Source organism: Egretta garzetta, unplaced genomic scaffold, assembly GCF_000687185.1.
Source record: "Egretta garzetta isolate BGI_Z169 unplaced genomic scaffold, ASM68718v1 scaffold197, whole genome shotgun sequence".
Classification (NCBI taxonomy): domain Eukaryota; kingdom Metazoa; phylum Chordata; class Aves; order Pelecaniformes; family Ardeidae; genus Egretta; species Egretta garzetta.
The window spans coordinates 3,668,578-3,681,099 of NW_009260274.1; the positions used below are offsets into that span (position 1 = coordinate 3,668,578).

A 12,522-nucleotide genomic window follows, 5' to 3' on the forward strand; every position below is an offset into this window, starting at 1 on the left:
CCCCGCTCCTCTCGCTGAAAGCGTGCCAGCCCTGCCTGTTGTTTTGATAGGTGCGAATGGAGCGGCTGCCCCTCGCGAGCTATATCTGCCGTTTCCAAATCTGTACCGCCGGAGAAACAGGTTGCGCAGCACGGCCTGCTGATCTGCGCCTGCCTGGCCAGTAGCTTGGACATAAGGAGCACTGCTGTTACCGTCTTCCAAAGTTTCGAGTCGAGGCAGAGGGTGATAAATGCGGTGGGTTGCTTTCAGTGTAGCAGTCAAACCGCCAGTTTGGGAGACCTTTCCCGCTAGGAGCCTTTGGATTTTAATTTCACATGTGCCAATCAGGTTGTCAAGCGCTTTGGTAGACCACCATTTTGTCAACTGGAAGCGCGGCGTGAGTTTAAGTATAGCTGAAAGCCTGTTCCAGCTGGCCATTCCTTAATGGGAGAACATTGTTCTGCTTTTCCTATTTTAACCCGTGCGTGTGCTAGGTATCTTCAGCAGTGTCAAACAAATCTGTAGAACTGGTGATTAGTTGCCCAAAGAGCATAATATATGTATTATTAATTATAGAAGGTAAGTTTGGCTAATTGTCATTTCTATACAGTAGCACTGCACGACGATACATTTTAACAATCTATAAATAATTGATAATTTTTTTTCTTTCATCTTCCTTCCTAGTTTGCATAAAACTAATGACTTGGTAAATGTTACTCACTTCAAAATATTCCACTGCTCCTATGAAAATTAAACTAACACTGTAACCTTAGCAAATAAGGAGCTTTTTCTTCTTATTGTAGGTTACAAGAAAAAAAAAAAAAAAAAAAGGAAGGGGAAATATAACACTTCCTTCCTTGTATCAAAAACCTGAGTCTGTGAAATCCAAATGAAAATCATGCATAATATAAAAAAAGTGAGTAATAAGGGGACTAGTAAAATAAATAGATTGACTTTTTAAGGATCCAAAAACAAAAAATTCAGGAAAGTTGCGCTTTTACTTTGTTCTTTAAGTCTCTAGAATGGTCAGAAGCGGTATTTTTTAAGCTTTAAACAGGATAAGACTATGACACACACACAAAAAGATAGATCAAGGAAGCCTCCAGTGCGAAGTGGTAGTATTTTCAATACTTATCAAATAACTGCATGCATAATCCCATAAATCAGGTTAGCTGAAGACTCAAAATTCTTCTCAAATGAGGTGTTTGGGTATAGTTTCTGGCTGCTTTGTTAATATGATTACAGTACCTTGCTGGTGCCTTGAAATGAAGGATTTGCCGCAGCAAAAGTACAGTCTTTTTCTGAGTTCTCTGTTATTTCTACAAATCCACAATCTGTCAGTCTACAGCGTTACTGCGCTGAGGCTTACGCTCTAATTTTCAGTGCAACTGAATAAATTCTTCGAGTTATTGATGACACTATAATTTCACATTTATTTGGTGTGGACTACGTTGTCTAAAAAAAAAAAAAAAAGAAAGAAAGAAAGAAAAAGACCCGCAAACTATCCATTGTCTACAATATCAATATGTTGTCATTTAAACCTACATAGATACTTACATATGCTTCATTATAATAATAATAAAAAAAAACAGGTTGTAAGGACTGCCTCTGTGACCTTTTTTCTCATTTTAACCCTACTGATATGTCACCCATGGCAACCTTAAACCGATTTTAATAGAGTCTATCCTATTATTCATTTAAATTGAGGTGCAAGAGCACTTAGACCAGAGAAATTTGCATTCAGCAAATGGGGATTTGATGAGCAAAAATGATAAGATATATGTTGTATAACATGCCCTATTTTGCCAGCAAATAAACAGCTCTTGAAATTGATAAACTTCAGAATATTTTATCTTCAAATGTTTATACATAAATGATTAAAATGCATTAGCAATTCTGCTTTTGAAAAAAAACATATTGGGAAAACAACACAGTTGTGTTGCTTAAATTTGTAATTAACAAATTTATTACTAATTCTGTTCAGTTCTTTAATATGCTGCATTCCTGAAGAAGAACATTAATACACAATGGCAGAAAGAAGCTAATTTTAAGACTTTGGAGAAATGAATGTCTTTTAATGCTGTGTGTTTCTCTTATCTACATGCCACATTATTGTAATAAGTACATTCAGGAATAATTTCTTTTCAAATATTTTTACAAATCTTGCTCTTATTTGCATGCAAGTAAGTTGTCAGCTTAAATCTTTGAAATGCAAAATATATCTCATTTCTATATTTCATCAAGGAGCCTTTCATGTTTAATAAATTACAACTTAGATCCTCCAAGACTTTGTTTTTCATTAACTAAAAGCAAAAGGATACATTTAAAATCTTAATCACAACCTGCAAGGGTATTTGCATGTTGCTGATATTTGTCTTGATGGGACTTTTAATATTTGCAAACTAATCAGGATAGCAAGGTTATACCAATAATTTCTTCAGACAATGAAAGTTTCTGTATTTTAGTCTTTATTAACAGTATGTGCAACTTAGATAAAACTTTAAATGTCTCAGTCCTGATGAGATAAAAAAAAATCCACGCAGATCACTTCTGAGAAGAGAAGGCGTGCGAGAAAGGGCAGCATTTCTGAGACCTTGTAAGCAATGCTCAGATGATTTTTACATCTGGATTAGGACAGTAGAAATGATTGCTGTTTGATCACGCGTCGGGCAGGATCGTTAACAAGACAGAACAAGTTAGGTAAAATCCCTCCGCCCCTTGATCGCGAACGAAGACTCGCATCCAGTAGGGATTGATGAGCATCTGTCTCCTGTACGCTTTGACCCTCAGTTTAGCCTGGAGTTTTAATAAACATCCGAGTTCATCTCGCAGAAGGGTCTACTGCTGGTCTCTCTGTAATAAGGTGGGTCATCTCATCTTATCAGAGACAGAAATCCTGACAGCTGGCACTATTTCCTGATCCCGGTGGTCTCTGGGGACAACAGCAGTATGGTGTTACAGAAAAGGCAAACTTTTGCTGAACTTGCTGCTCCGAGACCCTCAGTTAATCTTTTCTACAGAGTTGAAGATCAAAAAAAGAAAAAAAAAAAAAAAGAAGGAAAAAAAAAAGAGAGAGAGAGCCGAAACGATTCAAAATATGCAACTAATACTGTGTAGTTAAACTGATGTAGCATGCATGTTGTTTTGCAAGCTAACAGGTTAAATATGGCTTTGCTTTAAGATTCCCATCAAATTTCGTTTTTATAGAGAAATCTCTGAAAGCAGAAGGGGGTTGAGGGAGGGTGAGGTAAAAAGAAATAAATCATTGTAGTCTCAGGAACAGTAATCCTTGTTGAGGATTTTGGCTGATTGATATAAATAACATCGTCCCCGCCATCTGTCCGAAGAGGGACCTTTCCAGTTAGTGTTAAGCTGCAACGGCAGAATAATTAATGAATGGTGTCCTTTGTGCTGGTAATAAAGACAAGACAAATTATGTTATAATCCAACTGCTGCTCATTTGTCACAGCCAAATAAAATGTCAAATAAAAGTGAGGGGGGCACTGTGTTTGTTTAATGGACTGCAAGCTACCTGTTCGTATTGTTGACAGACAACTACAGTCTAAGTTGTGAATGTGGAAGGCAGCGAAACGCCGTGTGTCGAATTCAGCATTTGGGGGGAGAGAAGGAGGAAAGGGGGAGAACGGTTCACCGGCTAGCATTAATGCAAGTTTTAATTATATAGCTATAATACCACTTTCCCCTCTGAGAAAGGTTGGGTTAGATTGCATGGTGCAAAAAGAAATTGCAGAAAATAACAACTTCAAAACAGCCTCGCTACTGTGAATTTGTAAGAATTTGGTAGCGGTCTCATCTCTCGCGTTTTCAGGACAGACACATTCATCCAGTTGCTAGGAAAACCAAATAATGAAAACATAGCTGGGATTTAGCAAGTTCCACTGGGAATTACCTATGATAGAGGGCAGGGCTGTACTTCCTCAGAACATGCTCCTGCTGTAAAAATTCACAAACCTGGCATTCATACAGGCATCTGTCGCTTGCTCTAATGCCAGTTCATAGTATACATACAAACATCTGCTTCCATGCACAAAGGGATACAGAACGCTTGACAGGTCTGTGTTAGCAGGGTTCGAAATGCCAGTTCTTTATGCAAAAACCCTAATGCTTCCCGTCAAGCCATTAGAAGTGATACAATCAGCCCAGGCCCCATTAAGCCATCAGTGTCCACCTGTGATAAAGATGGCCATTTGTTTTCTTAAAGCCCACTTAATGTCTGCTTAACTCAATTTGTCAGGAAATGTAGAACAATTTCCTCACAGCCTGAAATTTGGTAGTGGTTCAAAGTCAAAAGGCCAGGTCTAGTCTTATTCAAATGATATAATGAACAGTCTTCAAATCTAAATCTCCCTTGGGGAGATGCTGTTTACTTTTTTTTTTTAGTCTTAGAAGGGGGGAAAAAAAAGGAAGAATAAAATGTATGCTTTTCTTTGATTACTAAAAATATTAAATCCTTTTAACCCCTTCATATGGGTCATCTGAAAAATGAACTTCCTTGTTTTTTTCTTTTGCTGGAGGTTAATACAGTAAAGGTTAGACAGAGCAAGCAGAGCAAAAATACCAGAATGAATATTCACAAAATTATTTCTAGCACATTTTAAAAGTCTCTTTTTAAGCTTATGAATTCCCAGCTTAACTGGCTAAAATAGATCTCCAATTTTCACGCATCCTGGGATCTCTCCTGGAGTACTGACAAGGGGCCCGATCCCACCTCCCAACAGCAATGCCAAGGGCACAGTTCACAGTGAGGGAAATCAGAGTGCATTTGAGACCTTTGGTGGGAATTTTGCCCAGGGAAAATGGACAACAGCTGAATAAATGTGACAGGATACGTCCCCGACTTCGCGAATCTTCTGGGACGGTTCCTATTCAGCAATTTTCTTTATTTTCATGTAAGGTGAAATCTGAGAAATGTTTTGCTGCCTCATCCTCGTGCATCCTTCCACCCTGCTACAGATTTTCTCTGTCCCAAATTGCCGTCCATCTCCAGGTCCTCAACTGACATAGCGGTTCGGAGAAGGTGGGTGAGGAGCAGAGGGATGCCAATCAAATTGCCCTCAGCACAGGCCATGGGGGCAAAAGGAGGCTGTGAAGGAGACGGGAGTGGGGATTGCATGAGCTGGCAGTGATGTCTTGTCATTCTTCCACCCCTTCATACATCAAAAATAAGTAGTGAAGGGCTTTCGCTGCGGTAGAGAAGAACAATACTGCTTGAGCTACCTCATTGGCCAAAAAAGAGCGGGGAAAAAAAGCCCTGTATGTAAAATAAACAGGATTCCTGATTTCAAAAACATGCATAAACACACAACGATAGGTTCAAGAAATTAAATTAAATTAGAAATGGTGACGTTATGGATACTGCTTCTGTGTCTGAGGACAATTTTTGAAAGTGTGAGCAACTATTTGTGTTTCTCTGGAAAGGCGTGCAGGTCAAGCATCGTAGCGCAGTCTCTCTGCTGGCTTTAACTGCTGTTGGGGAGGTGCGTTACGGCCTCGAGTTGTGCATTTGCAGAGAAAATATCACACCGTCCAGATGCTCAAGTCTGCTCTTTCTGTGCAGAAAAACCCGGCACAGGGCTGGAACCGTGTATGAAATACCAGGAAAGAAGAGCTCAGCCTATTTTTTCAGAGGCTCGGTAGAAGTTAGTTAGCGGTGAAGCACAATCATTTCAGTTGGGATCAGACTATCCATTAGCTATCAAAGTCCTAAGTCTAATTAAGCCCCCAAATTGACCGACAAAGAGCATCCCTCTTTTACGCTGCCTAACTGGTTGTATGTACGCCGAGCATGCAGTACCTAAGTCAGATGCTGCTTTGTTATAATTAGGGCAGCAAATTTTGTTTTTGTTTGGTACTTGCTGTTACATATTGCATGTAATGTATGGCACTGTTAAGGGAAAAAAATTGGAGTCAAAGTGCCTGGAAAGTTAGGTCTGCTCTGTAGCACTGTGAGATTGTTGACATCTGCCGAGGTTGGAGAGCTCAGTAAGCAGGAAATGGGGTGTCACTCTGAGTGGTAGTTTACCATTATCCTGGCATCCTAATGAAGTGTCTGCAGTGCACAGAGCTTCTGGATGGCATCTTAACGCACGGCTAAGCAAAAGCACTTCTCTCCTTGTCACTGTCATCCATCTGCCTGCACCCTACTGTAGCCAATGGGATGGAACCATGCTACAATGTGCTATAAGCCATTTAGAGTTGCACATTGCATAATCAGGCCCATCAAATATGTAAAAAAATGACTATTATTAGTTATTTCCCTCAAACTCCGGCACCTGGAGTTTGATACATTAAAGTTTAACTTTTGTAAGTGCTGTCTTTTCCCATTAATTCTACATATATTTTTGTTAAACGGGGCTGAGTTGCAACCTCATTGTCTTGGGTCTTGCTAACGGATCGCAAAAGTTGTATGAATATTCATTGCAAACTCCGCTTTATGTCGCATAGGATGAATTTATCAATTGCCCATATAGAGAGGTTTCACACAATTCTCATTTTCTTTTGCAACATCTATTTCTGAGGCATGAATAAAAAGTAAAATCAATTCAGATCACAAATTGGTTATTTTCCTTATAGCAAACATTAGTTAGTTTGAACGCTTCTTATAGATTTTTTTTTTAAAAAACAAGAAAATACTTTACAATGTATCTGCACCAGCCGATCGCCACAGCGTAATGCGAGTGATTAAAATTGGGACTTTTCTGTTGCATACAGTAACAGCAAAATATCCCTATGCTAAAAGTGATACCAATAATTTATCTATATATTTATACATAAAAATCTGTGTATTTTAGCCAGCAGGACTTCCATAATATGAAGACTTACTGAATAAAGGCAGAGTTTCGGGTAGTTGGCATCTCTGAAAAAAAAATCAAGCCAACAGAGCACTCTCTTTTAAGCAAGTTTTCATTCCCTGATAACACCAAAGCTATCAAGGACTGGGGTTAAGCATTGTGTGACAGGGTAAGCTTCTAAAATGGGCAAGAGCAAGATGAATTGGCTTAGTCGGGTGTTTATTTATACAAACAAGAGGGCAGAACATAATTTAGTTGCATCAGGAATTTTTCACAGACATTAAAACTATAGCAAACATAACAGCGGGGATGCTTGCACAGCAGCACAGTGGGGAAGCTCACAGAGCGTCTGCCCACACTACGGCTGGCTGTAGCCAGCGCCATAAGTCTCACAATTTCATTAGCACTCGAAAATCCACCTAACCCACTCAGTTCCGATTAAAAAAAAAAACAAAAAAAAACCAAACCAAAAAAACCCAACGAAACAAAACCAACAAAATGAAATAAACAAACCAAAAAAGCCCCAGACAAGACCTGTCTTTCTCTCGGCAGCTGAATCAGTCGCGAATTGTTGGAAAAAGTCTTGGCAGACAGATTTTGCTGTAGCAACAGTGTGTGACGTTTTAACCACAGCAGAAATCTTATCCAAAAAAAACAAAACAAGGTGAGAAGAGCCATGTAAGAAAAATCAGAGAAAACCATGCTTAAAAAACAGCAACAACAAAACCCCACAGATTAGGTGGCAGATCAATAGTTTGATACTTTATGCAGAATCATAAATCACTGGTTTTTTTCAGCAGTTCAGCTGTGAGGCTCGAGAGCATAAAAAGAAACCATGGCTCGTGATAAAATTAGGCATTAATGTGAGCCATAAATGCCATTTAACATTAAACATGCACAAGCCACTGCAATGCCTGGTAAAGGGAAATGGGAGCTATAGTAAAACTATACAAAGTCAGTCAGACATGAATAATGCAGCAGGTCCGAGGAGGGTCACGGGTCAGACTCCGGTACCTTACAAAATAATGAATGCATGTCAGGTTAGAGACATACATCCCTTCCTAGCAAACGTGAGTTATTGGAGATAAACCCTGGACTTCCTGTTCTGAAACAAAGTGGTGTGTTGTAAACATCTACGTCCATTTAAAATTAATGATTAAAAGAAAGATTTGGTGGGATTTGCTTAAGTATTCTTTATGGACACGAGTGCTAAAGGTTACTTTCTTCATTCATTTTTACCCAGCCACTGTTAATGTTACAGACACATCATGTTTTCTTCTACGCTCAAATGTTTATCCAAAGCTCATTTACAAAAGAGCTTATATAATATTAAGTGGGTTTTTTCAATGCGTTCTTCATTTAAATATAAACAAGAGAGCATCTCCACAGTTTTGCTCTGTTTAAAGGGAGCCAGCCCTATTTTTAAAGACAGTAACCCAAATTCTAAATATATGTTCTATGAAAATATTACATGGAAAACCATCTGCGATTCTCTTCAGAGTATCTTGATCTGCTGAAATTATCACCTACATCTTCCATATTTTGCCTAAAAAATGCAAAAAGGATTAACCATCCCCTCGTTCTTTATTTCAGACATGTGATTATGATGACTCTTTTCCTTCAGAAATCTTCATAGGGAAAAGAGAGTCTAACTTTCCAAACGGGAATCTTTTCCCCACATTTCCACCATTAAAAGAGTATAATGAAAAATAATGTTATTTTATTTTATCAAAATTGGTCTGCCTTGTTTTCTAGACTTAGCTGGAGAATTTAACAACTGTTCAGAGTGTTTTCCTTCCTTTGCACCCTGTACTGCCAGGCTTCATAAAACAGCACAAAGAGTGGGATACCTTCTCCACAACTATTTATACAAACCCGTGTTTAAGGATTTCCCCTTTAGCATGGTAAAGAGAAAACCTCAACAAAAAAAAAAAAAAAATTAAAAATCTTTCTACTTATGAATTTGAAAGGGGAAAATTTCTAGGAAAGTGGAACTCAAAGCTTTACAGAAAGAAAGCAAATACATAGGTATTGCAAATGAAACATAAGATCTTGCATCTGATCTGTTAAATATTCCATCAACAAGGTCAAGTGTAAAGACAAGCCCAGCCACAAAAACTGAAGCGAGAGTAAGCTTTAATAAAAAAAATGAACAGTTTATCCTCTTCAGCTTCTCAAGTGGAAAAACAAATTCTTTTATACTAGAGAAAAATCAAGCGTGTATATAGCATTTAAAAAAACCCACCAATATCAACCATTTTAATGAAAGAGTACCCAATATTTTCATGGAACTATAAAAGGGAGCGAGACTAAGTGTTATGGCAAAAAGCCTGGGCTCAGCAGCTTTGTGTGGGTAATGGTGAAATGTGACTGTGATTTATAATGAGAAAAGGTATCTACAACATACAATTTTCTACCTAGCTGCAAATAATAATTCATAGTGATGTCCCTTCCAGATAAAATACCTTTGCAATGTAGGACTCATGTGGTAAAATGATCATGATAAATGTCAGACCAGTGCAGGTAACGGCTTTACAAACCATTAAGATTAGCTGGCTCTTTTTTTTTGATGATAACAGTAACCATGCTGTGACTCTATGTGGTAATAATATCTCAGTACTGATAAATGCCAGAGCCAGGCAGAGGTGTTTATCATTCCCAGTTCAGAAATGCTGACTAAAGTTACCACATGTTGCCTGTTTTTTCTTCTTTTACAATAAACTAACAATTAACAAATAGACTGATTCACAAAATAATTTCATGGAAAATTTTTATGGTTTTGTGCTTTAGTGCCTACCTAAAGATCTCTTCCCCTGTGATGACTTTGGTACGGTAAGCCCTAAACCAAAGCTTTCTACCCTTGCCATTCTCTTGATAAATAATTTCTTTGCAAATTATTCCTGCTCTTTTTAGTTTATCATCTCTATACAAATACAGCCTATAAGGAAGGGCAGCTTCTGTAACATAGCTGTTTCTGTAGGGAGGGTGGTTAACAAGCTGGTATCTGTGTTAATCAGCACAGAGCAGAGACACTTCCTTCAAGAGAGCACGATAAAGTTTTATTGTACGACATTTCCTTGCAAATATTCTGCAATGGACAAACAGTGAACCTTTTCCTTCCATTGAGTCTTTCCCGACCTCAGTGTTGCAGATGCACTCAAGTCCATTGAATTTTCAGAGGAAACCCAACTAAAACAGAAACAAGTTCAGAAGCTTTTTTGGAGAAGTAGCAGTACAGCCAGGACAGCCCCAATCTACATATAACTTATCTAGTAAGATCAGAGGATATATACACACCAAACAGAACAAATAAAAAGCCCACAGAATTTGTACCCGCCTCCTACAGTAAATTAACTTTTGAAAATTTTATATATTTTCCATTTGCAGCTTCAGTCATATTTCTACTGGACAGATCATCCATGGGACAAAAATAAACAGTACTAATGGTTTGTGGCAGAAAAAAAAAACAAGGGACGATTGGGTTGCAAGACTGGGGGAGTTTGTGCTGTTCAGAAGTTAAGGTTCTATATAGGTCAAACCAGAACAAGAGTAAAATACACAGAAATCATATTCTTTGATTGTGTGTAACTTCATTGTCGCCATTGTCAATTGCATGGCTTCCTATAGAATAAATCCATATGAAAGTTCAGGTTTTTTTACTGGAAAATAATACACTGACTACTTTGAGCTCTTGTCTTTCACATCTATAGCAATGTTCAAATTATAAAGACATATACATCTATATCTGTACGTATGAAGTATTAACCACAACAGGAATTAGGAATACATGCTGAGGAAGGAATATTAACCTAGTAATTTAAACTTTTAAGTTCAGTTCAATTGCAGGAAATTTTTTCTTGAAACGTGGGGTTTTTTTGGTGAAATCTTTGAATCAAGGCACTAATAACCACGTATGTTTATGCAGGACCTACTGCAACGGGGATTCAATCTTGATTGAGATCTCTGGGTGCTAGGATAATATGAATATTAAAAAGGAACCTATACGAAGAATGATAGGTGATAATTAAATCATAGATGATAAGATCAGAAAAGTATTCTCAGGTTATCTAGGGCATGTAACATGCAAGATGTTTTCCCTACGTCAGACCTACTGGCACCTTATCTAATCTGTTCCTAAACGAAAGAACAGTTGTACATGACTTTACTTTAGTTGCAACATCTCATACAAATCAATGAAAATATCAGTCAAACCTTTCCACAATACTATGAATCATGCATCATCAACAGGAAGGTATATCTTAACAAAAAGGATAGCAATGCTCTTATCACCTCGAAAGAGAGATTAAAGCCCTTAGTACTGCACTCTCTATTACGAATTCGAAATAGAAATTTGTTTCCTACAGAAATTACAGTTGTGAGATGCTACTAGTATTAGAAAATAGCTACACTGGAAAAGTTTCTCAAAATAATTGATCACCAGAAAGCAAGACTAAAAAGAGTAGCAGATTATTTTATATTTTCAAACATGGTGGGTTGTAATGTTAAGGATAGAGATTCATAAATATAGCTGATTAAATTATGATGAGAAGAAAAGGACGACAAGGAGTACCTGGGAAGTGCCTCCACCACAGAAACTTCACCGTTGGACAGAAGTAATGCCAAAGTGGAATTCCACTTAAAATGTGGGTCCCTCACTACTTGGAGGTACTTTAGCTTAGGATGATGGTCTAATAGTCTAATAAAATAAATGAAAAGCATAAGAATATAATTCTGTGAACCAGAAAATGCTTCCTTAAAATAAGAGAGAATTTTTAATCCTTGTAAATTACTCTTGCTTTCTATTAAGGTGACAGAAGGTATAATGCATTCCTGTTTTAACCATATATTAACAATGTTTTTTCTTGTTAAGGTACCAGATACAGTACTTGACAAAATAACGTCCTAATATGACAGTCAACCAGTTATTTTCTCCTTTTTTTCCCCTCTTAGAAATCCAGGACAACGCCACTCGCATCAAATCCATAAGGAGCCTGGTAAAAAAGCTCCCTAGACCAAACTATGACACAATGAAAATCCTCTTTGAACATCTAAAGAAGTAAGTAGAACTGTGGTACTAACAGATCGATAATTTTAAAAGGAATCAGTGTGTGGTGTCCAAATCCTATTGGAAATGTCATCCAAAATACCCAGCATAATTATGTTCTTTGGCAAAACTAAGCATGATTTATGGTATCTATGAATATCCTATTCCTGCGCAAGAAATCAGTATGTCTAAGCAAAAGCATGAATTTTTCCGCTACTAGAAAACAGAACAGTTCTGTTTCCTTCGACACAGTCAGACCCGTGAGGATTACTATGCTACAGGAATATTGAATAGGGAAAATACAACGTGTTCCAGTATTGCAGTGCCCTGTTTTGTTTCACTTTCTCCAGCAATAGACCTTTTGATCACCATATTTTCACCATTGAGATCCCTGCCGTTCAAACTCCTTTACTGAGGCACGTAATGATAGAAAGAACCTCACCAAGAAAATACGTTACAAACTCTTGTACCTCGCCAGAAAGCTTGTTAAAACACAGAACACCTAAGAAACGCTGGGGAGAGATTTGGAAGCGCACTTTTGCTCTCCTAATCTTGCTGAGATACCACAGAGGTAGAAAAATGGCACTGTGAGGCTCCACCTCATCATTCTTCCGTGGTTTTCGCACTCACTGAGCTCCATTTGCAAGAGATGTCAGTCCACAAAGTCAACCCACATTCTCAGGTTCA

General features: G+C 37.9%; 1 protein-coding gene across 3 annotated transcripts in view; it reads left to right on the forward strand.

The window, feature by feature from the left end:
* ARHGAP15 (Rho GTPase activating protein 15) overlaps window positions 1–12,522 on the forward strand; it is a 336,537-nt gene that overhangs the window by 300,401 nt on the left and 23,614 nt on the right. For all 3 annotated transcript variants that reach the window (XM_035897895.1, XM_035897896.1, XM_009642493.2), the window contains exon 13: window positions 11,742–11,847. In XM_035897895.1, the coding sequence (XP_035753788.1) occupies window positions 11,742–11,847 (106 nt within the window). The remainder of the gene's footprint in view (window positions 1–11,741; window positions 11,848–12,522) is intronic.